This window comes from Colius striatus, chromosome 7 (genome assembly GCF_028858725.1).
Source record: "Colius striatus isolate bColStr4 chromosome 7, bColStr4.1.hap1, whole genome shotgun sequence".
Classification (NCBI taxonomy): Eukaryota; Metazoa; Chordata; class Aves; order Coliiformes; family Coliidae; genus Colius; species Colius striatus.
In genome coordinates this window covers 18,963,900-18,988,288 of record NC_084765.1, presented here as the reverse complement: position 1 = coordinate 18,988,288, position 24,389 = coordinate 18,963,900, and the positions used below count along the sequence as shown (strand labels likewise).

At 41.9% G+C, this 24,389-nt stretch overlaps 1 protein-coding gene across 1 annotated transcript; it reads left to right on the top strand.

The window, feature by feature from the left end:
- The first annotated feature begins 786 nt into the window (after positions 1 to 786).
- CHKA (choline kinase alpha) lies at positions 787 to 23,721 on the top strand. The gene is made up of 12 exons (XM_061999725.1): positions 787 to 1,213; positions 5,209 to 5,320; positions 12,159 to 12,212; positions 16,329 to 16,442; positions 17,029 to 17,162; positions 17,432 to 17,536; positions 17,888 to 17,946; positions 19,516 to 19,603; positions 20,488 to 20,596; positions 21,074 to 21,180; positions 21,469 to 21,550; positions 22,333 to 23,721. The coding sequence occupies exons 1-12, from the start codon at positions 885 to 887 to the stop codon at positions 22,390 to 22,392; spliced, it is 1,353 nt and encodes a 450-aa protein (XP_061855709.1). The 5' UTR covers positions 787 to 884; the 3' UTR covers positions 22,393 to 23,721.
- Positions 23,722 to 24,389: the final 668 nt, after the last annotated feature.

The window sequence follows — 24,389 nt, the reverse complement described above, 5'->3', positions numbered from 1 at the left end:
TAACGACATAGCTCTGTAACTTTCCATAAGATGCAGAATTCAGCTAAACACACTGTCGGTTGCTGCGATCCAGCGCGTAAAGCACAGAGATTCCCCACTCTTCACGGGAGGGAATGACACAACGGCACGTTGGGAGCCCTGGCACGGGCACCGCTGAGGGAACGGGCCGAGACTCAACGCAGGCGGCTTCGTCGCCCGGGAGTCGCCCGGCAGCCGCGAGGCGCCTCGCGGCCGACTCCCCCTCCCCCCTCAGTGCCCGCCCCGGCCGAGCCCCCGCTGAGGCCCGACCCTCCCCCAATTATATCCCCATCCGGCGAAGCGGCCGGCGGGGGCCGAGCCCTGAGCGGCGCGCTAGGACGGGCGGCTGGCGGGCAGGGCACAGGGACCCGAGCGGACCGCACGGGCCGCCGCCGCCGAGGGGAGCGGGGGGAGGGGTCACCTTGCGCCGCGCGCCCAGCCCGAGCCGCGCGCGCCGGTCGCCGGGACAACCGGGCAGCGGCCAATCGGCGCGCTCCGTGCCCGCCTCTCGCGCGGAGGGGCGGCCGCCGCGGCGCGAGCCAGCGCCTCGTGCTGCCGGGCGCACCAATCACCGGGCGCTGCGGGAGCTGGGGCGAAGGCGCGCGCGCTCGCTCGGCGCCGCATCCCGCGCCCCGCCCCCCCCCCCCGGGCCGCAGCCGAAAGCCGGCAGCCAATCCGGGCGGGGCGCGGGGGCAGCGTGAGGCGAGCGGCCCCGCGTGCCGCGCTTGCCTATAAAAGCGGGGGCCGGGAGCGAGCGCGCGACTCAATCGCCGCTGGCTCTGGCGACGGAGACACGCTCGCGAGGTGAGAGAGCGGGAGCGCGCGAGCTCTGCGCCCTGACGGCCGTCGCCCGCCCGCCCCACGCTATGAAGACCAAGTTCTGTAACGGCGAGACCGACCCTTCCCCGCTCGGGCTCCTGCTCGGCTGTAGCTCCGGCGGGGGCGTCCTCCCCGCCGCCGTGCAGCCCTCCTCGCCGCTGGCTCACGTCGATCCTGAGGGGAAAGACCCGGCGGTGGCGGGCAGAGGCGGGGGCGCCACGACCCCGCCTTCCGCGCTGCTGCTGCCGCCGCCGCCCGAGGAGGAGCCCCCGCTGGACCCCCGAACGCGGCGCAAGGCGTATCTGTGGTGTAAGGAGTTCCTGCCGGGGGCCTGGCGGGGGCTGCGGGAGGAGCAGCTGCGCATCAGCCCCATCAGGTCAGCGCCGGGGGGGAGGCCTCGCGGTGGGAGGGGGCGGGGCCGGGATGGCGGGTCGCTGGGGTCCAGCCGCTTCCTGACGCGGGAGAGGAAGGTCTCTCTCCTGAAATAAATAAAAGAACCCAAACCTAGATTCTTCCTCCACTTGCTTTTCCGGGTAGAGGGGAGCCGGCTCGCAGCCGACGGGGAAGCGGCTGCGGATCCGCCTGCCACACTGGCTCCAGGGCAGCACCCGCTCGGCACACCGGCGGGGGTCGCTGGGCGAGGCCGCGGCCGAGCCCAGTGCCGCGGCGCGGGGAGCCTGGTCCGGGGACGAGTGGGAGGCCTCAGGCTCGCTATGTCACATCGCCCCTCCGCCCATCCCTTCCTCCCAGGAGAGGGTGGCGGTGCGAGGTGTCTGGGAGGTGCACCGCGGCCTTCAGCCGGGAAGGGGCCCCGGACCTTGACGCTGAAAGTGATGGAGCCGGGAGAAACCAATGCACCGAGTGCGGAGCTCCCTCCTGAGAAAAAAACAAAACAAAAGCCGCTTTTTTTTTGCCGTGCCTGTCCCCGCTCTGACATTCGGAAGGGAGCAGGTAACATGCGGTGTGTCAATGATATGAATCACCGTTAGCATATATAGTAACAAGAGCTTGTGACTCAGCACGTTGACAGCAGAACTATTTAACTTGGGGATGTTCTGGAAGACCTATGTAATATGTTTGAGATTATTACTGCCTTTGCAGAATTAAATAGTCTAATTTTTGTGTCAATCCTCTATTCTAGTTAAACCAGTGTTAATTCAGAGTCTCCTTTTTACAGATTGCTTAATGTATTGGTGGTGCTCTATTATTCCACCTGACCAAATGTAGGGTTGCATACAGTTTCAAAGGATACGGTTGTCAGCTTCTCCCCTCGAGTCCTGAGTTTGCTTTCTTAGTGTTTCTGCTTTTGTAGATACATAAAATACCAGCAAGTCTCCCCCCCAGTTGGCTAAGAGAATATAAAGTGTTGGGAGAGTTCTGATATGTGAAAGTACAATCAGAACTCATCTGCTTATTTCCAAATGTGCTTTAAAAGCCATATTAAAAATGAGTATTTGTAATTTTTAAATCACTTTCTCCTGAGCCGAGAGACCAGTTCACCAGACGGGCATGAATCAGCTCTCACACGTGATAACGACACAGCTAACTGTGATAAGCTTATGAAGGGAGGGAATTTTTAGAAGACTGATATTGTTCCTAGACCGTAGACTAGTCTGTTAGCATGTCTGTAGTCTGACTTAATTCTGTTTTCATCCTTACTGGTGTGTACTGCTGACTTTGCTGCTTATTTTTCTAAAGACTTAGATTTTATCACAGTTATTATTCATTTCTTGGAAACTTTCCCTCTGAGACACCAGAGTGACTTGATGGTGTCTCGAGAAAGAGCGGGTGTGCTGAAACTTAAGAATGTGTAAAACCATGTTAATTGGCAGTTGCATTTATTTTTGCAAAAGTCTTCCCCCCACTTTCGTTCATCAACAATGCAGTATCATCCTGATCTGCTGATTCTAGTTTCACAGAAGCCGAGCACTGGTGGTGCATTCTCCACCCTGACTGTCGGGGCTGTTTCAACTGCATTAATGCAAGTAATGCTCATGAGAGCTGTTGGTGCTTTGTACTGTAAGATGAACAGGTCTGGTCCATATTGCACGAGAGCAAAGAAATAGATTAATATTTAATCTGAATAAAAGTCTATAAGTGCGTCTTACTGCTGTGGCTGTGGTTTGGGGAGAGCTATAGGAAGCTTGGAAAGTATGTGACCTTTTTGGAAGTAATTTGTGGCAGTAGTCTAGGTAGGAGCTTTATCTGTATAAGAGAGAGAAGCCCTTTTGACCCTTAAGTGAGCTTCTGAGTCTACTGACCTTTCATGAGAACAATACCCTTTATTAGCCTCCTATATAGATCTCCTTGATTAGACGTAACTTTTGAAATCTTAAGTGCATAAAACTGTGGTGAAACTTCTGTTTAATGGAGTGCAGCCTTAGTAGGACACTGCCGTTTGGCTGGAGAGGTTTAAACAGTAATTTCTGGGCTCTAGTGCAGGCTAAGCACAAGTTTAAATAAGTAATATAACCCTTTATACAAGATTTTGAGCTCTAGTCTACTATTTCTTTTAAAGTGAGTTTCAGTATGTTTAGTTCTTCTATTTAAGTATTGATATTTTCACCAAACTCCGCATCAGAGGCTTGGAAGAGGTGGCTAACATGTTTTTCAAGAAGAAAAACCTGTCTAGCGCAGTTTAAGTAAAGCCAGAAATGCAGTTTTTGTCACTAACTGGTGCTCTGATTGCATCCGAATAGTCTGGCTGTGCTTTGCCTTTGATACCTTTCCCATCTGTCTTTTTCTACCTGTTACCCTTCATGGTTCAAAGTACTTGTCTCAAAACACCTTTTTTTTTGGGTGCCTGCCAAGCCACCTGTCTCTCTTTTGTTTTCTTTCTTGAATATTGTGCAACTGCTGTTCTACTGTTTTCTGGAGATTTTTTTTTTCTCAATCATTGGCTTTGGATAGGTAAGTTAGCCCTTCTCTGTATCCTCTCAGTAAACACACACAACTCATCTCCCTGGGAATCTTTCTTTAGAAAGCTTTTACTGGTTTCCCACTGCATTGCAAGAAAACCCAGAAAAATATTTGAAAAAGCACCGAGTGGCAGATTAGGGGTAAGAGCTGCATTTCAGCCACTGCAGTTTGAATCTGCTGTGGATTCCTGCAGTCAAAGCTCACTGCAAAGTAACATTAAATATTGAAGTTTTGAGTGTTACAAAAAACCGTATTACATTGTGAAGAAAATCACAACGTGACAGAGGTACTGCTCTTTGAATTCTGGAGTTTACTGCACTAAGATATGTAGCATGCTACAAGTAAAACAGCTTTCAAAATCTGCTGCCTCATCCCTTTACTGCTAGCTACTATATTTGGATTTTTTTTTATAAAGCTCTTTAATGGTGAGAGATACAAGTTTTTTTCAGTTGAGCTGATGGGCATTTCTGTTTTGCAAGTCAATCAGCAGTTTTGGTACTTCCTCCTCTTTTAGTATAGGAGGAAGAACAGGGAAAATCTCTTGCAGAAGGGAAAATTGAAGACTTATTAATGAACATAATGGTAAATGTAGGAGATGCAGAAAGATAGTGTGGTAAATGTGGGTTGAGTAGACTGATGTTCTTAGGATACTAGAAATGAAGAAACTTAGATTCTCTAATCTAGTATCTATCAGGCTTGATAAGCCTGTAGAAAACAAATGCTGTTGGTGTTTTCTGTAAAAACATTCACTGTTGTAAAACTGTAATTATATGAAAAGCCAGCATGCTTGTAAAACTCCTGAAACATTGGAAGCACTCTATAGTTTGGAAGGACTCATAGTTTGTTGTACATGTTAAGATTCTGAGGATAACTTTAGTTTTGACAAACTAGTTGAGCACTTTATTTTAAAGAACTGCGTTAATTGTGAATTTAAAAATTGAAAATGAGTCTCTAAGATGAATAGAGTGAGTGAGGCTTCGATCAGCAATGCTGTATCAGAGATACTCAGGTTAAGTCTTTGTAGCTGTCATCCTCATGATACCAGCTTTTAATTGAAACGTGGGGTTTTCTACTTGGTGCAACATTTTAAACTTATTCTGCTGTCATCTTGCTTGTGCATCCAAGTACGTCTGACAAGACTCTAGCATTGCTTTCTAGGAGTCTTGAAAATAATTAACAGAAGTCTTCATCTTAATTGCCTGTTGCATTTTGTGTTGATAGCTTGAGCTATACTGTGGATTAATAGATCTTGATGATGAATTATATATCAAGGAGCATGAAACTGCCAACTTTTTATTGAAGCGTTGTATATTATGTGTTTTTATTACTGTTGGAAAATAATGTGTTGTGTTAGAGTAAATCAGTTAATCACACTGAAAGGATGATTAGTGTGCTTCTAATTTGTAGAAACATGTATGATTATTTAACTGAAACTTCTCTTTGTCTTGCTAGAGGTGGCCTCAGCAACATGCTGTTTCAGTGCTCGCTGCCTGATACTGTTGAGACAGTTGCAGATGAACCACGGAAAGTTCTCCTGCGCTTATATGGTGCAATCCTGCAGATGGTGAGTACGTTGAGTGCTTTGGGAGTGGGAGGGGTTCTGTAGCTTAATGGCAGTAGTTTTGGTTTGGTCACTTATGTGACATGCTACAGATGTGTGCTGCTTTTATCCTTTGGGGAATGTATTTTATTGGTAGTGGAGTAGGTTGCTTAAGGCAGTTTTCTCCATAGTTTGTTATTGTCTAGAACTTATGCTCCTTTCTATACAGATCCTGACTGGCGTGTATCAGCTGAAGGCTCACTTGTCTGTTTGCTCAGTAATGTTTTGTTTGTGGTGTTAAGTTTGGACTGTGGTGTTTCAGAAAAATTATTGAAGTTTGCTTCTCTAAAGTATGTAGGACTTTGGCATAACTAGCAAGATTGCAAGAGTCTGAACTGCTTAATTTTAATCCTGGTAGCACTTATGAATCTTGGAGCTTAAAGTTGAAGGTTTTGTTAAACTCATACAGTGCTTGAGCATTTGATTAGGTGTCATGGGTAATCATGTTGCTGGAAAATTTATCTATAGTGTTAGGATAAAAACAACACAAACATCAATCTTGTACAGCCATCTCATTCCAAAACACGCTCTCCTAAATGTGTGAAATGCCTTGTAGCTGGCATAGAAGCACAACTAGATGCTTGTCAAACTCTTCTAATATTCCTTTTCTTTTATTTGGTTATCAGAATTTAAATAACATTGGGGTTTGTCAGACCTTAAGTGGTTGGCAAATCTGTTTCAAATTGTAAGGTTTAAAATAATATTTTGTAAAGGTGATCTCTTCTGAAGATTGCAGGTTGTTACTGTAGGACTGTACAGCAGATCTTCTCTTACCTATTGCTACTAGAGGCTTCATTAGATTATAAATAAATAATCATAACATAAATGAAAAATTGCACCTTCATAAAATTACTTGTGAATGTTGGTAACTGTTTTACTTAGGGTCTGATTTTATTATCCATGAATTTGATATTTTCTAGTACTCAGTCGCTTGTATTGAATAACTGATCCAATATCTGCAGGAGATTGACCGTTCCTGAAATTTCAGCCCATTCTTCCTGCTTCTGCTGACTTGACTAAACTCACAGTTAAAAATCTCACTAGCTGCTGTCACTTAACTGGCTTTAAAGTATTCTTTTATTGTACTATGTGAGATTCTAACTTTCCTGTGGCAGCAGACTTTACCAGAAATATGTAAAATATTCCAGTGGTTTGAAATAGTATGAAATGCTTGGCTACACCACCGTATGTATTGACGAAAGTTCACCTGTTAAGGCAAGCATGTAGAAGTTAATTCAAGCTTAAATAGTTTTTCTTTAGTTGAAGAGAAACCAAAAGCGAAGTAAAAAAAAAATGATGTTGAGAAACTTTGTTTTTGAAATGACTCCTAAGGTTGCTGCTAAAAAATTTTTTAAAGCTTAATTGCATTAACATAATGCTGACTTAATATAGAGAAGGCTTGAGTAGGAACATGGGGTCTAAAGGTGCTGTAGTGATAGAATTTCTGTGGCCCAAGAGCTGTGAAGAAATGGGGCCCTTTCCCTAAATTTCAAAGGAAAACTATATTCTAGAATTTAGGTGCCCTTCTCTTCCCCCAGCATTTTTTAACTTGCCTTTTCTGTGCCCCTAGCCTCTGAAGAAATCAAAAGAAAATTTCGGGCTCTAAAATCATAACTAATTTGGTTTGAAAATTGAAAGTGTGTTCGTAACTTTCTAACCTTTCTGCTCTTGGTGTTAAAGGATCTTTTGAGATGTCTAACTTCCTTTATTTCCGTAGTGGCAGTGCAATGACTGCTCTTGTTGGTGCAGTTCACTAAAGGTTAAGTAAGCAGAGAAAGTCCCAAGGTAAAACTTTCAGATTGCATTGAGGTTCACAATTTTTGTCAACAAACATTTGTCTCTTCCAGCCCCTCTGTCTTAAATGCAAGTTAAAATTATAAGCAAACTGTTTTCTTGGGGTATTTTGAAAACCTCACTTAGGATTCTTATGAATTTCTGGGTGGCATAAGCAGAATCTTATGGCAAGCCAGTTAAGAGGGAGTATTTGCTATTTTTTAGTACTGTTGCTTAAGTTTAAAACCCTATAGAAATTAAGGGATGCTGCTTAAGTTGAGTTTTGAGATCTTATGCTAAAATTACAACTTAATTCTCAATGTCTTAATTGTAACTGCCCCTGGATATTAGTAGTTACCACTTGTTTGTTTAAGCCTTGTAGCATGTTTTTAACTCTTGTCCACTTTACTTTCTGGTGAAATTGGAGCACAAGCCAGTGATAATATCGGCTCTCCTTACTCTTCTACTGTAAACAGTATAGATCTATAGCAATATGCACCAAATTGTGGTATGTACAGAAGACAATTTTAAGCTAATATTTTGAATACGTGTGAAAAATAGATGCCTGATACTAACTTAAGAATGAAAGATATTGGCACCATAATTCTTCAAGCCACCTTTTAAAGGAACCTTTTTTGTAGTTTGAAAATAGCCCCAGTTTGCTTATTATGACTCTTGGAAGAGACAAATGTCAGTACATGAAACTCATCCAATACAAACCATGCCAGCTGGCTAAGGCTGCCACACAGGGAAGGCTTTGTGCCTTCCTCTGTTATAGTTATGTTTAAGCCGATTTTTTGTGTGCATGAGTGTTTTGGGGGGAGCTGGGGGGAGATGAACTGAGATGGCTCAGCCATTATGATGAATGGTCACACTGGCATGGATGTTTAAAAATCAAGGACTTCTCTTCAGTATATCCTTGAGCAGAACTCTTTTTTTTTTTTTAAGACAAGTATTTGTGCTTGTGACAGGTTGAAGTACTAACCACATTAAATCTCCGAGTTTGAGGCACAATGCAGATATGTTCTACATTTAAAAAAGGGCAATGTCTTACTCTGCTTCACTTATTTTTGCTCCAGCTTACTTGCTAAATTTAGAGGGGAACATTGAAAGTAGAGCTTCCTCCTGATGAAATATCTTTCCGTTTTGGCTCTAAGGATATGAAAACAACCAAAACAAAAGGTTCTCCAATAATGTGCCATTTAATATCCAGACTTTTAGGTTGGATTTCATATGCAGATCACTGTAGTGTTTATACTAAAATTGAGAACAACCAAAACTTCCCACATCTTAGAAATGCTGATAGGATTTCAACATAAGATAGCAACAAAAAGTTCAAATTAAGGTGAATTTCTTTGAAGTTTGCATATTGAACTAGGGGATTGATTCCCATTTCTTTACACATGTCAAGGGAACCTTGAACTCTGATTCACTGGGGCTCTCTTACTGAAAATTTTATATATGAATGAGGAAGAATAAACCTGTATACCTAATGTTCCTCTCTAGCCCTTAAATTTTTATGTGAGCAGATGCAAAAAGTATAAATGGTTGCCACAATTCTGTGGTAAATATTTTTCCATACCTGCCTTGCTGCCTTTTTATTTTTTGTAACTAAATAAGTTGCAGACTGCTGTGTAACTGTAATTATCAACGTCTTCTGTGGTTGTTGGTGTCCATGTCTGTTTGTAGCATGGAGTAACTCCAAATCCCTGGCACTGGCAGACGGCTTGAAAGAAACCAAGCACCTCTTACGGGGATATATTTGTGTTGGGTGGAGTTAAGGGTTTTCGGGGGGTAATGTACCACTTTAGTTGTATATGCATGTGTTCTCTGCTGCAGGCTTGCCCATGCGATCGTGCCTAGAGCACTCTGGTTTCCAGGTGACAGACACGATTCACGGTATAGTATGAGATCTCTGAAGTTGGAGCATTCTCTACAGCTTTCATTTTCTTTAGTACTGGATTTCATTGTTTAAAAATAAGGCTTAAGTAGCACCAGCTACTATCTGTGCATCTGAATGTTTACAGCGATAACAAAATATCAAAGTACTGTCCCTTCCTTTACTCTGCTCCCTCAGAAGAGAATGGTAACTTGAAGTGAAGAGGATGAGAGATGTCTTTGTGGCTTTTCTAGGACTTGAACTAGGAATTGCTCTTTGCATGCTCAATTTGAAAAACTTATTATCAGTGTCTTCAGGTTTGGCAGGGATCAGTGGTCAATTTCAGATTCTCAGAAGCAGAAATAGTTATTGCTGAATCTAAAACTGTTTGTGTTCCTGTACTCTCAAGTTCAAATTGAGGTCTTCCAACAGCTTTTAGAGTTAAGAAATGTTTCTCCTGCGAAGGTTGCCTCTAACCTCTCAGGCAGTTCTTTGTAATGTTACAATTTCTTGGGAGTGGAATTCTGAGGATTTTATCTAAGTCAAAGTCTTGTAGTATTTTGAAGTCTTAAACTACTAAAGCTGAGTAAACTCAGAAAAAATCAAGTTAGAATGTAAGATTGAAATTTTTTGGGCAGCACTAAGAGTTACTTGGAGAGGAAAAAACTAAGTTCTTCCTCTATACCAAATTCTCCTGCCAAGCATCATTTGGGACTTGTGAGAGAGCTCATCTTCCAGCTACAAGAGAAATTTGGGTCATTAGGGAGAAAATAAAAAACTCACTTTTCTCTGTCAGACTGACAGAGGTATAAACACTGTTTGGTCATCTTCTGATGCCAGATCAGATAATGGGAAGTGCCTTCTGTTCTGGGACTTTCATCTTGTACCTGAAGCTTCCCATCTCAAAAACAATTTACCTGATCACAAAGTAGACTATAAAAACATCTATTGTCTCTGCATATAGCTGTCCTCCCTTACTTAAAGTGCAGGGAGCTTGCTTAATCTGCCTTGAGTCTGTATCTTCCTGTAATGGAAGAAGCACTGAACAAATATTTAAAGAAGTATTAGATATGTGAAGCAGATGTCCATTTCCAGTTAATATTACCATAGAGAGTGATTTAAAAACTCCTGTAATTATTCAGTCATTCTCTTATTTGCATAATTAAAATCTTGTATCTGAAGTAAATAGCTCTTAGAATTGGATGTAAGCTGGACCAGGCTATCCTACTGCTTAAACATTTGTTAAATTCCTAGAGTTGAACTCTTAAAACTTATGTTACATATAATTTCATCCTGCTTACTTCCTGCTCCTTGACCATGTGCACTGGAGACTTTCCTAATTCTAGGCTGAATACATGGCCACTTGTGAAGACCGATCCTCTCCAATCTCCCATTCACATTTGCAAGTTATTTACAAATTGCTTTGTATTCATTCTCCTCTGGACATTAATGCTCCATGTGCTGAGGGAACAGAAAAGAGGAAGGGATGCTGCAGAAGTCTCCTTTTCTGATGACTCTGTAGTACACATCCCTAACTGGCTCTTTCTAATGGCACAGTAGATGCTATTAGGCTATTTATCTTCAATGCTAATTTGAGGTGGACTCTTGGAACTGGCTAGCTCTTTATACAGTAAGACTTCTGGAAAGTGGATGCCAGTTCAGGTTCTAGGGGAAAGCCTAATCTGCTTATCTTCTGATGAAATGAACCATTCTGAGAGCACCATTAATCAGGAAAGACTCCTGGATGGTGAGTAACTTTTTGACTGTTCAAGAAAAATCTGTAAGATGCAAGAGCGGTATTGATGTAGGACATGCTTATTCAGAGAAGCCTTCTGTAAATGACTGTAAAGCTATTGAGTAATTATGCATTTAGCTTTAGTGAATATGTTTTGACTTTATTAATTTCTTTGAAGAATATAAACTAATAGTAGTTTCCATATTGTCTTGTTTTAAACTTACTATCCTAGTGGAGTGGGAAGTACTGGCTGAAAGACCATGGATTCATGTTAACTATACTTCTTCTATAGCTTCTGAAATACTTGTAACTGTATAGCTTCTGTAAATCCTTAGCTTGTACTGTATGTAAGACAGCTGGTGTTGCTTAACTGTATTCCATTAAGTTCATACTTCCACCCTTGGTTTGGACTGTTAGAGCTGTGGAACAGAAAGGTATGCACATGGGTCTATGAATCAAGTGGTTTTGTTCAGAAGGTGGAGATGCAAGCTGCCTTTATAGGCCTCTAAACCTAGGCTGGTTTAAACAGTAAACAGTGGAATTGCAACATAAATAGCAGCTACAAACTCACTAATTCTAAGCAAGCAAATATTTGCTTTCTCTTCTCCTTACCTTGAAGCCCTTTATAAAGGACAAGGTTTTTATTACATCTTGAATTTTAAATGTGCAGCTCTGTTAAAAGCATGTGCTATTGAGGGTTCAGTTGCTAAGGGTACAGCTTGATACTCTGAAACTACTTTATAAAGACTGTTAACAATCCTAGTACAATTCATTATGCATGGGATTCATTCCAGTTTTCCTAGTATGTAGTTCTCACTGAGATATCTAATTTGCACGGGCAGTTCATTTGAAGAAATCTCTTGTATTGTCATGGTGTGACGTAAATAATGAAATTCTAGTCACAAGAAATTTGGAAAACAAGGTAGCTGAAAAAAAACCCAAGTACTCTGCAAGCTTCATAGCCTGCCTCTTCTAACAGTTCTGCTAAAGCTTTTGTGTAGTCTGTGTAATGTGTCTCAAGAGCTTTAGCTTAAAGAATAACATCCCAGATCTCATGCAGGAAGATTTAATTTTCTCTTAATTAAAAATGTTCCCCTAAGCTGATAATACATTGAAATCTTGTTCTGAAATATTGGGAAACAATAAAAACATACCTGTAAATCGGTGCTCGGGCTATATTTACCGGAGTGGCCTAGTCTCAGTGGCACATCCTTTTGAAAGATTTTGGCATTGCTGACATAGTGTGGTGGTCAGAGATCAGATGGATTACTAGTGCTGTAGCTGTCACAGATTGAGACAGTGTTGAGCCATCTAGTTACTTGTAGCTGGTACTTCTACTCCCTTTGTTCTGGTGGCTGCAGGTTAATCATGTTAAATTTCATTTTCTTACTGTGTTTGCTTTTTCTCATTCATAGAGGTCCTGTAATAAAGGCGAGTCTGTACAGTCTCAGAAGGAAAATGACTTGCAAGTGAGTAATTAAATTTGCTTATTTCATAGAATTTTATAGATGGTAGAGGAATGTGATGATCCTACTTGTTCTAAACCTGTAGTAACATCACCTGGTGTCTGTGCTGTGTTTCTGGAAACTATAAACAGTAATGAAGAAAAGTTTTGTTTGATCATAGAAGTAACATCGTGAGTGCCTGTATGTAGTTTGAAAAACTTTAAGCATTCCACATTAATAGGAACACCCCCTCCCACCCCAGTTCTACTCTAAATGGCTTCTCACCATTTCTAACATTGGTATTGATACCACTCTTTCTAATACTATGCTCTTCTTTCTTCTGTAGAGAAAGATCAGTACTCTGTTCAGCCTAATCCCTGTTTTATCTTACATTGATAAACTCTTCTGAGCAAAGTGTATGGAGTTGGAGAGAACTTCCACTTGAACATGAAATGTTTCTGATTGGCATTGTGCTTGGATCATCTGTGTTCTGCACACTTGCATTTGGAACCATTTCTACTCATGCATAATAATGTTTAGCTGAGTGTAATTTTTCATGGTCATCTGAAGAGGTTTTTACTAATGTAGTTTTGTACCTTTACAGTATTTTTTTCAGTAAGGGATAACATTGCTGCAAGTTAGCTGTATGTTTTGCTTGTTATGTACTATTGTTTTTCAACCCTAATGTGATTAGGGAGGAGAAGTACATTTTACTTGTGAGGTGCTGTTTTTCTCCCTGTGTATTTTCTGCCTTCTGGGAATGCTGTCTGAAACACTTCAAGTATTTGGGATTTTGTAGTGAGTTGAACCTAGTTTAAATTTTTTTGTTGTTGAATGACTGCTATTTGTTAAACTTAAGTTTACTGGAACAGCTTCAATCAGTTGAACCAAGATTGAACTGAAGAATGTACTGTTTTGATTCCTTAACTTTCTTCTGAGACAAAAAATGGAGGTGGCTTGACTCTTAGTCTGCCCCAATCCAGTAAATAAAGGTTCCTAAAGTTATAAAAAAAAAAAAACCAAAAAACAAAAATTTAAACAAGCCCCACCCTGGTGCCAGCAGGTCATAGAAGTTTTGCAGTACAGGAAGCAAGGCTTTGAACTTGAGAACTGTGTGTTGCCTGAAAATAGTGATTCTGTGCTCACAGGTTGTAGTTTTCTGCTCTTAATCTCTTAGTGCTAGAGCTTCACTGTTGGATCAGTATACTCAACAAATCCATCCTGACAGAAGTTCTAGTTTTTCTGGAGTCTAGGTAGAAATTGTAGATACGTTTGGAGAGAAGAAAAACCCACAAGCTGTTCTGAGCTGCCTGGTGTTTGACAGCTGTGGTGAAAGATGTTATCTCATAAGATGCTTTAACAGGGATTTATAATTATTTGGTTTGAAATGCAACATTCAGCTCTAAATATTCATTTGGAAGTATAAGTGGTCAAATCTTCCCAAGAAGCTTGTTTTAAATACAAGTGTGTATGGTTACATCCATTTGAAAGTGATAAAAATTGAGAGCTTCAGAGCTTAAAACAGTTGACTTTGAAATGTAAGTATATTGCAAAGTATTTGAAGTCATAGAGATATGTAATTTCATTAGTTACAATGCTTGATCATTTAAAGTCATCAGGTGAACATTTCACTGAAGAGTTGGGTATCTAGATTTGTTCAGTGACTGTATCAAGTATGATACAGAATTTTCGGATCACAGAATCTTAAGTGTTGGAAGGGACCTCAAAAGATCATCCAGTCCAACCCCCTGCCAGAGCAGGACCACCTAGAGTAGGTCACACAGGAACTCATCCAGGTGTGTTTTGAATGTCTCCAGAGATGGAGACTCAACAACCCATCTGGGCAGCCTGTTCTAGTGCTCCTTCACCTGAACAGTGAAAAAATTCTTCCTTATCTCTTTGGAACCTCTTGTGTTCCAGTGTATACCCATTGCACCTTGTCCTATCGTTGGCCATCATTGAGAACAGCCTGGCTCCATCCTCCCAATACCCATCCTTTATATATTTGTAGATGTTAATGAGGTCACCCCTCAGTCTGCTTCAAGCTAAAGAGCCCCAGCTCCCTCAGCCTTTCATCATAAGGGAGATGCTCCACTCCCTTCATCATCTTGGTGGCCCTGCATTGAACTCTCTCCAGTATCTCTCTTATGTGGTCTCACAAGGGCAGAGTAGAGGGGGAGCAGAACCTCTCTTGACCTACTAACTACAGCCCTTCTAATACACCCCAGGACCATTGGCTCGTGGTCATCCTGCTGCCCACCAAGGCGCTCAAGTCCCTTTCCCCTACACTACTCTCTAACAGTTCATTCCCCAAACTGTACTGGTACAAGGGGTTATTCTTTCCCAGATGCAAGACTCTACACTTGTTGAATTTCGTTAGGTTTCTCTCAAGCCTGTCCAGGTCTCACACCTTCCCGTGTCAGCCACTCCCCTCAGTTTAGTATCGTCAGCGAACTTGCTGACAGTGCCCTCTGTTCCCTCATCAAGATCATTAATGAATATGTTGAACAGTGCCAGTCCCAGCACTGCCCGCTGAGGGACTCTGCTAGCCATAGGCCTCCAACTAGACCCTGCCCCATTGTTAACTGGTTGAAGGGAAGAAGACAGAGAGTTGTGATCAATCCACCTCACTACCTGATCATCCAGCACACACTTTCTCAGTTTTGCTGCCAGGATGCTGTGAGAGATGTTGTCAAATGCTTTACTGAAATCCAGATAAACCACATCCACTGCACTACCACCATCTATCCACCTGGTTACATCTTCATAAAAGGCTATCAGGTTGGTCAAACATGACTTCCCTTTGGTAAAGCCATGTTGACTGCTCCTAATGGCTCTCTTGTCTTTTAAATGCTTGGAGACAGCAAACAAAACTTCTCCTTTAACCTGACTTCCTCTAGAGTCTGGGGCTCCTGAGGACAGTGTCCAGCAGTATATATAGAGGCAAAAAAGGCATTCAGTAACTCTGCCTTCTCTGTATCCTCTGTCACCAGGGCACCTGCCTCATTCAACAGCGGGCCTACATTGCCTCTAGTGTTAGTTTTATTTGCAGTGTATTTGAAGAAGCTCTTCTTGTTGTCCTTGACCTCCCTTGCAAGGCACAATTCAAATGAGGCTTTAGCTTTCCTAGTTGCCTCCCTAGATCCTCTGACACCAGTCTTATATTCATCCCAAGTTGCCATTGCTTCCTTCCACGAGTCTCTAGACTCTCTTCTTCCACTTGAGTTTGCCCAACAATTCCCTGTTTAACCATATGGATCTCCTGGCTCCTTTGCTTGATTTCTTACCCACTGGGGTGCTCTGATCCTGAGCCTGGAAAAAGTGATCTTTGAACAGAGACCAACTGTCTTGGGCCCCTTTATCCTCTAATACCCTGTCCCACAAGATGTCCCCTAATAATTGCTTGAAAAGGGCAAAGTTGGCAAGACATTTCTATTAATTTTGAAGTATTTAAGAGGTTATCTGCTTGTGATTGTAATGGATTGAGTTTATTGATGTCAGGAAAACATTGAAGAAAAGTTACTGAAACTTGAGGTATATTTGGAAATAGAAACAGAAGAATGTTTATTCTCATACACATGTTCCTTAGTGGGAGAACAAATTGTTCTCTCTTTAAAGGTGGGGGGGGAAGAAGGGAAGACCTAAGAGATGCTTAATAGAAACAATTCCTAAATCATCCATCTAAATAAGAAATGGGTTAGTTCAGTCATTCACTTGCATAGTTAAAATATCCTTTGTTAGGGCAGTGTTCCAAAGTGTGTTAAAATAGCCAAGGATAATATTTATCATTCCTGTGCTGTGCTTCAGTAGGATAAGCTCCTTTAGGAAGTGAGTTCCCACAGGTTAGGGAGGAGACAGTGTTTTAGTTTTTACATAGTTTTCCTTTGACCTGACCCCCCCAACAGTACCTGTTAGTAATACATAATATCCTCCCAAGTTTTAAACTTGAAAACAAAACACTTATATTTCATCCATGCTAACTAAAAGTTGTTATTAGTCAAGGAACTTTGATTAGTAAAACGTTGAGTTGTCTTTTTAGAGCTAACCTTGAAATTTCTCACTTAATGGAAGTGCAACTGTTGGGCACAACAAAGTTGATTTCTGTGCAAGCACTAACTAATATTTTAATTGTTCTTGTAGGGGGCAGAAGCTATGGTCCTGGAAAGTGTTATGTTTGCCATTCTTGCAGAGAGAGCCCTTGGCCCAAAACTGTATGGGATCTTTCCACAAGGACGACTGGAGGAATTCATTCCTGTAAGTCCAGCTTGTGATGAGTTTGTGACAAGGAGGTCTCTAGATGGCCCAGAAAAGCAGGGATGTAGGAATGGGATACTTGGCAGCCTGCAGTAATTGCTGTCTCTGACCCGATACAGTTAGTCGGTGTTGGAGAGCCCAATTATAGCTCTTGCCAGGGAGAGAGATCTAAAAACACTTTGGCTATATCAGAGACTAATAAATGAAGATAAAAAAGCCTATTGGATACCAAAGATATCATTGGAAGCTACGGAGTAACACTTCAACAGCAACAGGAACAGATGCTTTTGATGTTCTTAAATATTTATACTCAATCTGCTTTGAAGATATTCTTAGTGTGAGATGTGATATTCCCCAGGTCTTAATCTAGAAGAGAACTAAGTCAGAAGTAAGCTAGGCTGGCTGACTTGGCTTTTCTGAAGACAGCAATTTTCTAAGTTCATTTGCGGTGAAAAGGGTATCACGTAAATACTCTGCTAGTATTTTATACTCTACTATCTAGAGACTAATGTTAGTATCTGTAGTTAATCACATTTTTGTAATTAATCAATTCACTGTATTGTAACAATACTGTATTTTCCTACAGAGCAGGAAACTAAGTACTGAAGAACTAAACTTACCTGACATATCTGCTGAAATAGCTGAGAAGATGGCTAGATTCCATGGCATGAAGATGCCATTTAATAAAGAACCAAAGTGGCTTTTTGGAACAATGGAAAAGTAAGTTATGCAATACTTTAAAGTATGGAAAAAAGGTGAGCTGTTGCAATATTTGGTAAACAGATCATTCATCCTGAATGCATGAGAGCACATGTACCCAGAAACTGTTTCATAGCTACTCAAGGAACTTAAATTACCTGAAAGAATAGTAACATTTTCTTTAACACTTTTTTAAACTGTCTTGATTTTCATTCAAATTATATCTTGGTATAGGAAAACTAAAGTTCTTATTGTTATAAAGACTGAACTTTTGTCTCTGTTTTGAACAGGTATCTAAACCAAGTACTGAGGATTAAATTCACCAGAGAATCCAGAACTAGAAAATTTAACAAACTCCTCAGTTACAATCTCCCCCAGGAAATGAAAAATCTAAGGTAGGCTTAGTTTGTATACCTTGATTTGCAACTTTCACAGTTTCACTGTGAATTTGTATTCTTGTTCTAACACATCACACAGTATAACACCCTGTAGTAATTTTACTCTACAAGTTAGGGATTGGTTTTGGTTCTGTAACCAATGAGTCCCATACGACTGCAGATGGATACAATGAGTTGCTGCTCTGACTTGCTAGTCAGTGAAGTCCTGATCTTGGGCTCCTAATTAAGAAAATAGTCTTGCTAGGAGTCTCACACCTCGTTCTTATCACAAAATCCCTTTTTTTCTTGCAAGTGGAACTGAACTTTTGTGCTTTATTCCTTACAAGATCCTGTATTGCTGTTTTCCAGAGCTGTGCTTGAAGCTACTTCATCACCAGTTGTGTTTTGCCACAATGACTGTCAAGAAGGTAAGCTGCTGGTATTTCATGACCTTGTTCAGTGAGGCAGTGTGAAGCCTTTCCTGGCCTCTTGTTTGCTTTCTGAGCGGTAGTGATGGTACCGAGATCCTGCCTCAGCAGCTGACCTGAGCCAGTAGCCTGTGCACTCCCAGTGTGAAGCAGAGCATGTTGGGCTCTGCAGCCCTCAGGGCTGACAGAATCTGGTATTGTGGCACGTATGTGTGAGTGCAGGTCTGCTGATGCTGGGAGCCAGGGGTGATCTCTGGTCAGACCATACCTCCCTTAGCTGTCTGCAGGTCAGGGTGAGGTATGCTTTAGTCCTTTTCAAAGAAGAATACTGAAAAGGTATAGAGAATGGCAAAAATAGAGACTGGGGTAGTTTGAGTCAACAGTTCTCAGCTTGTACTGGTAACAAACATTAGGAAAACTGTATCTACCTTTTTTTAGTTCTCTTGGGGTCTTGGAGGAAATAACCATTTTTTCTGAGCCTAAAGAAAGGGCTAATTTCAATTTCTTTTTCTAAATAGATGCAAAGGAGGCAGGACTGAAGGTGTTGGGTGGGCTGTGTGGTGGGCTCCCTGTCACCTGTAAAGTGTAAGCTGGGCTGAGCTGGAGGGATGCTAGACTGGGACTGTACACTGGACACTCTCTCTGGGGAGTCCCAGCCTTGTTAGCTAAGGCTGAGAAGTGGATGGACACAGAAGGATAGGCAGCATGGGGAGAAAAGGCCACTGATCTGAGGTCTGAAGTACTAGCACAACAGTAGTAGAATTGGAAATGTCCTTGCTGGTGTGACAAGGTGCAGTACTGGAGATGTCAGAGCATGGTACAGCTGGGGTAAGCTTTGGAGCCTAAATTTCCAAGGTAAGAGTGTTTGGGAGAAATGCTGTGCTTGTATTGTTGTTGGAGTATGACATACAGAACAATGTACCTGTGGGGAGTGGACAAATGACTGGAGAAATTGAAATTACTCTAAATTTATTTACTGGGTGGCCCTTTACAGGGAGATTTTGTTTTTCATCTGAAATATAATGACAATGTAAATTGAAAGACAGATAAAGCAATCTCCCTGTTGTAAAGGCAAAGCCTGACCTTTTTTAATAGATACTGGTTGTGCCACATACTAGAAGAGCAAAGTGATCAGTCTGTGGCTTTTAGTCTGCTAAGAAGCACTCCTTGTCCCAAGTGTTGTGTGATCAATGATAATGCTATGCAGGCATGGAAGATGCTGCATAATTTAGATCTCAAGCTGTGGAAGGAAACACAGGGCTGCTAGGGCTGCTAGTCACTGTCATTGCAAACTAAACACTGGAGAGCCAGGGCCCTTGGGAGAACAAACCTACCTCTGCTTCTACAGAAGAAAATTTCTTGCTTTCAACTTTTCAGGGTTTGTAGTATGGATCTCAGCTTTCAGGAAGCCGATATGCAAGCCAGTACAACTTGGCTTTTCCTGTCATTCTTCACAGATGGAAGGGATAACTGGGATTATCTGAACACTGCTACTTCAGATACAGTATTGCTTTTCTGTCATTTTCCTGGGACTTTATTGAATATGCTGTATTATCTTAACACTTTCAGGTAATATCTTGCTTCTGGAAGGCCGAGAGAATTTGGAAAACCAAAAGCTGATGCTCATTGACTTTGAATACAGCAGCTATAATTACCGGTAAATCACTGATGTTTCTACCTAGCAGAAAGGGTGTTACTTTCTTCGTGCTACACATAGCAAGTGCTGTGCTGCTGCTGACCCAGCTCTTGTAGTGGGTTGTTTTCTGCACTATTAGTGGTGGACAGCAAGTACAGCTAGTAAAACCAGCTCTGACCCTCATGGTGTCATGTGTTGGCATGCAGCAGAGTCCAGGCTGTTGGAGCTGCTTGGTTGTCCAGACAAGCTTGTTTCTGCACCACTGGCTTCTTGCACATGAGAATTTCTAGTGGGACAATGAGGAGAAAGGTGGATGTAGGACAGGTTTGCTTTTGCACTTTTTTTCTTCAATCCTTTCAAATGGCTTTCTCATCTATGCAAATGAGAGTAATCCTAGGTTTTTCAGTGCCTGGGTACACAAAATTCCTTCTGTTCCTACCTCAGTCATCTGATACCTGTGTTTAGGGGTGAGCTAAGTATATGGCATCATTGGGATCCTTAAACATTACCATAGCTGGAACATGGTGAAGCCCTGAACTCTGGTAATGTGCAAGTGGGGTATGTTACTGAGTATGACCTCTTTGCCTGCACTAATGCTAATGTTAGATATGTGTAGGACTTTGTGCTTTGTGTTGAGTATTTTAACTGTCTTCATTGGTATAAAACCTGGAGGCAAAGTCTAGGGTTTTCATTTAGCTGATACTTTTCATTCTTAACAGCCCATCTTTACAAAGTGATTGTAATAACTGGCAAAAATTGTGTTCTAATTGCTGATTGTCTACCTCCTTTAGCAAGCCGCAGTAAGTTCTAAGTTGCACTGTGCTTTTAGACTTCGATCTTGGGTTTGCTTAAGCAAAACCAAATTGCTATTATGCAAACATTGAGATACTCTGTCTCTTTTTCAGAGGATTTGACATTGGAAATCACTTCTGTGAATGGATGTATGATTACACGTATGAGAAGTACCCATTCTTCAAAGCCAGTTTTCTTAAATATCCTTCAAAGAAGCAACAGGTAGGCACCCAAGACATAATCAATAAAATACCAGTGTCCACAATCTCCAAGTCTTAACTTTTGTTTCCCATTCTGTTTTGGACTTACTCTGTCCCAAAACCTTTCTTCCTTGATTTCAAGTATAACACTTTCTGTGGGCCTGACACCTTTGCTTTAAAAATCATAGAAACTTCGTAATAGATATCCAGGGTAGAATATTTACGATGTGCCATGTAACTGTCCACCAGAAAGTCCAGTAGTTGTGGACTACAACTTGGAAATTAGTTGACAGTGGCAAAATGTCATCTCTTGTCATAACATTATGGCTCTCCTTAAATCAGACTTCCAAGTAATTAGTAGAACCACCATTAATGTTAAAGCTAACTCCAGCACTGCTGATGTTTGGAAAAAAATCATAGAAAACTTATTAGAAGAACTGCCTAGTTCTGAAAGAAGTGAGTATGTCCTGAGTGGTAACTCAATTTACTTGCCTTTCAGCTTCATTTTATCAGAAGTTACCTTCCTGCATTCCAGGATGGCTTTGAAAATCTGACCAATGAAGAGAAGTCCAAACTAGAAGAAGAAGTGTTGATAGAAGTTAACAGGTAACTTGTCTTTCACAACTGTCCTGAAACTTCCCCTGTGATACCTGTACTTCTACACCTTGTTGTGTAGAGAAACTCCAGCCAAGAGAGAGAAGCTGTTTGTATGTGGTAAAGAAAAATCACTATTAGTAAACAAAACACTGCTCTGGGGAAGCTACTGGAATTACTTTTACAGTGTCATACTTGAAGAAAAGGTGTGGATATCCCCAAGCTAGAACACTGTTCTAACAGGATGTTGAACTGATGTGCTGTGGCTTAGCTGGGTATTTCATAACCTTGTCATTCCAGGTTTGCCCTTGCATCGCACTTCTTCTGGGGTCTGTGGTCAATTGTACAAGCAAAGATTTCCTCCATTGAGTTTGGTTACCTGGTAAGTTATTTAAGTGTAGCTTTGTGTAACTAAAATTGTACACTCTAAGTAACCCTTGATACTTTGTCAAGAAGTAAAGGGCCTCTTGCAGCAACCTTCTGAGTTAAAACTTTAAAAAATAATTTTCTGCTACTAGTTTGTGCTGTTTCCTTAATGTAAAGAACATCTAAGACTGTAAAAACTTCAGAAGGTCTTCCTATGGTTATGTTGTGTCAGACCTTGCAGTTGGATGGTGCCTTGCAGTGAACTGTTCTTCTGCAATGAGCCCCTGTGCAAGAGGGAACCCAGTGTGCAGGAAGTGTGAACCTGGGAACTGAGCAGCCAAAAGTACACATGTAACAGTGTCATTACTCAGTGTGCAACAATGTTGATGCCAAGTAGCATCTTGGCTTCGGGGAAAGGATCAGTCTGACTCCTGATGCTGGTTTAGAGTGCTGTAAAGTGCCGCAACTTTCAGAGCTGCTGAGTATCCTGAAGGAAGTGTTGCAGAAGCCATCCTTGTTAGTGAAACCCTGACATTTTTACTTCCTGTTGTTTTCCTGACAAAGGCAAACATTTTTGCTGTCCTGGTAGTGAATCGTGTTAGAGTTTAAATAAAATTGGAGGAAACTTTAAGAGGCCAGAACACTTCTGGAGAGATTGTCCTTCCTCAGCCAAGCTAATTAATTCAGGTGATGGGCGAGGAAGGTACTGCTGTTAATGCCTTCCCTATGCTTCTCCAGCACAGCAAAGCCAGCTGGGCTGTGGTTGCTGTGCTGAGTCTGACTGCCCTGTTTCCCCAGGAATATGCACTGTCCCGATTTGATGCATACTTTGATCAGAAGAAGAAGCTGAAGGTGTGACTGGGACGAGTGGCCTGTTCGTGCTGTAGGAGGAGGGCAGCTGGACAGAACTTACACCATGCTTAGGCTACTGTATCTCTAACGAAGGTGGCACTGAGTGCTGGTTCCTTGGAACACAGGTGTATAGTGCTGAAGACTGTGTAAAAATTACTTGTTTACAGTTTTGGAAATACTTGGAGTGAGACTGGGAGGCAAAAGTAAAATACAACAGTGCAATATCTTTTAATCCTTTCTATCTAGAAGGTATTTTGTATTCTGGGAGAAGCTTACAATTAAGTGTCAATGTCACATACATCAGAGCAAACAGTGTTACTGTGTTTTCTACGGGAGTGTTGGCATTATGGCTTCTGTAAGCGGAACAGTTGTAAAAGGTGATTCATTGTAGATGCTGCCTCTTAATGAGAAGGAAAAGTGAAGGAGACAACTGTTAAACTGAAGTAGGCTTAAAATCTTACTCTGAGGTTAGGTTCAATGTGCCCCATGAACACTAATCTTCAAAGCTGCTGATCCATTACACCACTTTTAATCATGAAGCAACTAAACATGTTGAAGCAGTAGACTTCAAAGTATTACCTACATATATGTGAATGTGTCTCTCCAGCCTGTGCCTGGGAAGAGAAGTACGAGTGGACTTTGAATGGACCATTCAGAACGAGTTTGTCTTGAAATGTTCATTCCGTGTCCTTCAAGAGCATGTTTTGGCCTGTCTCCAAATGCTGAGTCCCATGCTGGGTTTTGTGGGCTGGCAGCATGGGGAATGTGCCTTGGACTACTCCAGCCACTCCTCGCACTGGCATTGGCTCTGACACCACCCGTGGTGGCAGCCCCTCTCTCTCCTTGTGTTGCCACAGTGTGTGGCTGTGGGAAACAATAGAGCCTAAGACTGGGAAACACTTGAGGAAAAGGCTGCTTTACCCATCCGACACGTATATGGCTTGGGAGGTGCTTTTCTGGCACCTTTGGTTCTCGTTGTGTCTCAGCACCCTGTCAGGTGGAGCATCACATAGGGAACAGTAATGTGTATATTGAAACTTGAGTATTATCTTGTGTACATGCCATCTAAAGAGCTCTTTAGATTTTGGGGGAGCCTGTTTATTTTGAATGTTATTTGTTTGTGCTTTCTTAACACACTGTATGGTAAATAATAAACTTCTAAGTCTACCCTTTTCCACTTGTATAGCAAATACTGTTTTAAGCAGCTGAAAAAACATGCAGCCTTTCATGTACTGTATAGCATAACTTGTAAAAGCTGACATTTTATTCTCTGGACAGAGAATTGTTTTCCATATGCTCAATTATTTCTTTATAATAAAAAGCACTTAATATAAACTGATGTTTTTAACTCTTCCTTATATTGGCAGGATGAAATAAGTACTGTTTCTGGCCTTAATCTAGGCCAGAATGCTTCCATGCTTACCCTCAAAGGCAACGCAAGCTTCAGGCTCAGAGCTGTGGGATGTACCTTGCCCTTAAATGTCTTTGGCATTTATTGTGTGACAAAGCTGGTTGGAAATGTGGGGAAGAAAGGTAGGTAAAGCAAGGGGTGAAAAGCCTGCTGATGATCAGGTTATAGAAGCTGTAGTTCTAGAGGTGGGAAAAGTTTAGATTTAAGCACTCTTCTGTCCTATTAACTGACCTGAAAACAAAGGTAGAAGTTACCAGCACATGCTGAGTTTTTCTGGCCCAGGAGATGAAGCACGTGTGGTACAAAGGGGCCAAGGACTTTCTCCTGCCTACTGGAAGCTTCAGCTGCCAGGTGCTGTTGCCCACAGGAAACCTGGGGCGAATGGCAATAGGAAGGAAAAGGGGGGGTAGGGGAAGGAGCTAGCTGGGAGGGCCTGATACTCGTGGGGGTCTTGATCCTGTAGGAAGCCTTCTTTTGTGTTCCAAGGGTAAGTCCAAGTTCTCAGGAAGCTCATAGAGACTGTTTTCTGACTCAGCTGTTGCATCTCATGGAACCAAAAGGGTTGGTTCTGTAGGAAATGGTTGTCAGAGGT